The 2062-nt window shown below is 41.8% G+C and overlaps 1 protein-coding gene across 1 annotated transcript in view; it reads left to right on the top strand.

Moving 5' to 3' along the window:
• LOC143024460 (serine/threonine-protein kinase Chk1-like) overlaps positions 1-1081 on the top strand; it is a 3166-nt gene extending 2085 nt beyond the window's left edge. Inside the window, exon 3 of the mRNA XM_076183268.1 lies at positions 247-1081. Coding sequence (XP_076039383.1) covers positions 247-1081 — 835 coding nt within the window. The remainder of the gene's footprint in view (positions 1-246) is intronic.
• The last annotated feature ends 981 nt before the right edge of the window (positions 1082-2062 follow it).

Consider the following 2062-nt stretch of genomic DNA (forward strand, 5'->3'; position numbering starts at 1 on the left):
AACATTTTGGAATAAGTTCTCTGACATATTTGTAGGAAGCGTCGACATGTTCTTCAGCTGCTGCAAGAAACCAAAAGACCAGAAGCCTTCTTCTTCTTCTGTTGAAGGAGGAAAAGAACACCAAACCGGCGGCAAGTCTCGAAAAAAGACTTTTCTGAAACTCTGGGCGAGACTTTGCACCATCTTCAGCTGTCAGTGCCGGAAGCCCACTAAACAGAGTCAAGAAAACCCAACTTCTCATTAAAGCGTGATTAAGAAAACGCCTAGTAAAAATATCTTGAAAGAAAACAAGAAACAGGCCAAGGCTTTTAAAGATAATAAATGGAGCACCGTTAAGGAACTCGGTGTAGGAGCCTTTGGAAAAGTATTCTTATTGAAGAATGAAGGTAATGATGAACTGGTCGCCAAAAAGGAAGTCGTTTTAATTCCCAATGACGAGAGCTTCTTGAGTGAAGCAATAATTCACTTCCAGTTGAACCACGATAACATCATCAGGTTACATTGTTGGGAAAGAGTCGATAACAAACTGACTCTATTTATGGAATACTGTTCAGGTGGTGATATTAAAGGCAACATCGACCGAATGAAAGGCAAAGAAGCCCTAAACTATTTTTCTCAACTCATGGACGGTGTTGCCTATCTACACTCTCGAGGAGTGGCACATCGGGATTTGAAACCCGAAAACCTCCTTCTGACAGCAGAGAAAGTCCTAAAGATTGCAGACCTGGGTTTGGCCGAAGTCTTCCTCATGAACGGTGAGGAGGTTCAACTGACAGGGACTGTGGGATCACGGGCTTTCATGGCCCCGGAAGTCATCAAGGGTCCCACTTACTACGGCCCACCCATTGACTTGTGGTCGAGCGGAGTCATCTATTTTAACCTGACGACGAAAGGCAGACCGTGGGAACAAGCCGCACCTGAAGACAAGATCTACAAAATGTGGCACGATAAAGACGAGGAACTGAACACCCTGATACCTTGGTGTTGGCTGAGCGAGTCTTGCCGAAGTGTTGTGGACATCCTCTTGGAACCAGATCCCCAGAAGCGTCTATCCGGTTGGAAGAAACACCGTCAGGGTTGAATAGACTCCACTGCGAGTCCTGACATCTTGCCAATTCATGAAAGAATGCATATTGAGACAATTACTATATAAGGAAATGCACTGTGTTCTCTTGCCACGAAGTATAGTATTCCGGTTTATGAATGGGACAAACCTAAAGAAAAAAAAAAGGTGTGTGTGTGTGCGTGTCACTTTTCCGTTTATTATGACCTCCATCGTGCTATTTTATTTCCTTCTCTTATAGACCACTAGACCACCAGTGACCCTTTGGGTCAAATAAAATCTTAAATGGCTCCTCTTTTTGAATCAGGTTACTATTAGCTTAAGACTTACCAGTTGTGTGCGGTCCTCGTGCTCTCTTGAAGGAAAGTAAACTTTATACAGGCGTTCTCAAGAAATTAAATAAGGAGAACCTCCTTAATTATGCTTATGTTATGTCACATTTCGTCATCCCACTCCCAATACCACTCCCACTCCCAATCCCACTCCCACTGTCAATCCAACTCCCACTCCCACTCCCACTCCCACTCCCACTCATTATCATTATCATTCAGGGAGTCCCATGGGACTTGAGCGAGTAACAACATTTATAAATATAAACTTTATGATATAGTATGTTACTATCACTTTATAGTATAAATCACAGAAAATAAGTTTCTATATCAAACTGAATATAATTTAGAGCTCTTACCTCTATTCAGTAGACGAAGGCAGTGACTTGAAATGCAGAAGATTGTGACGTCATGTCGTCATTGCTTGGAACAGTACGTAATATTCTAATATAATCATTATGCCTCATAGATGGTAATTCAGGAGTTGGCTATACTTTTAGATAATGAATATGAAAATTTTGAATATTAATGGTCAGAAAATATTTAATCGTAAAAGTGGAAATTAAAATTTTGGCAAATTGGAAAATTAGCAGTCGTGACATCACGCGCTCAGAGCTGGGGTTCCTTAGGACCCACAGAGCTGATCTCGTGACGTCATGTCTCTTCTGAT

Source organism: Oratosquilla oratoria, chromosome 4 (assembly GCF_046742065.1).
Source record: "Oratosquilla oratoria isolate Oo_2021 chromosome 4, ASM4674206v1, whole genome shotgun sequence".
In the NCBI taxonomy this organism is placed as follows: Eukaryota; Metazoa; Arthropoda; class Malacostraca; order Stomatopoda; family Squillidae; genus Oratosquilla; species Oratosquilla oratoria.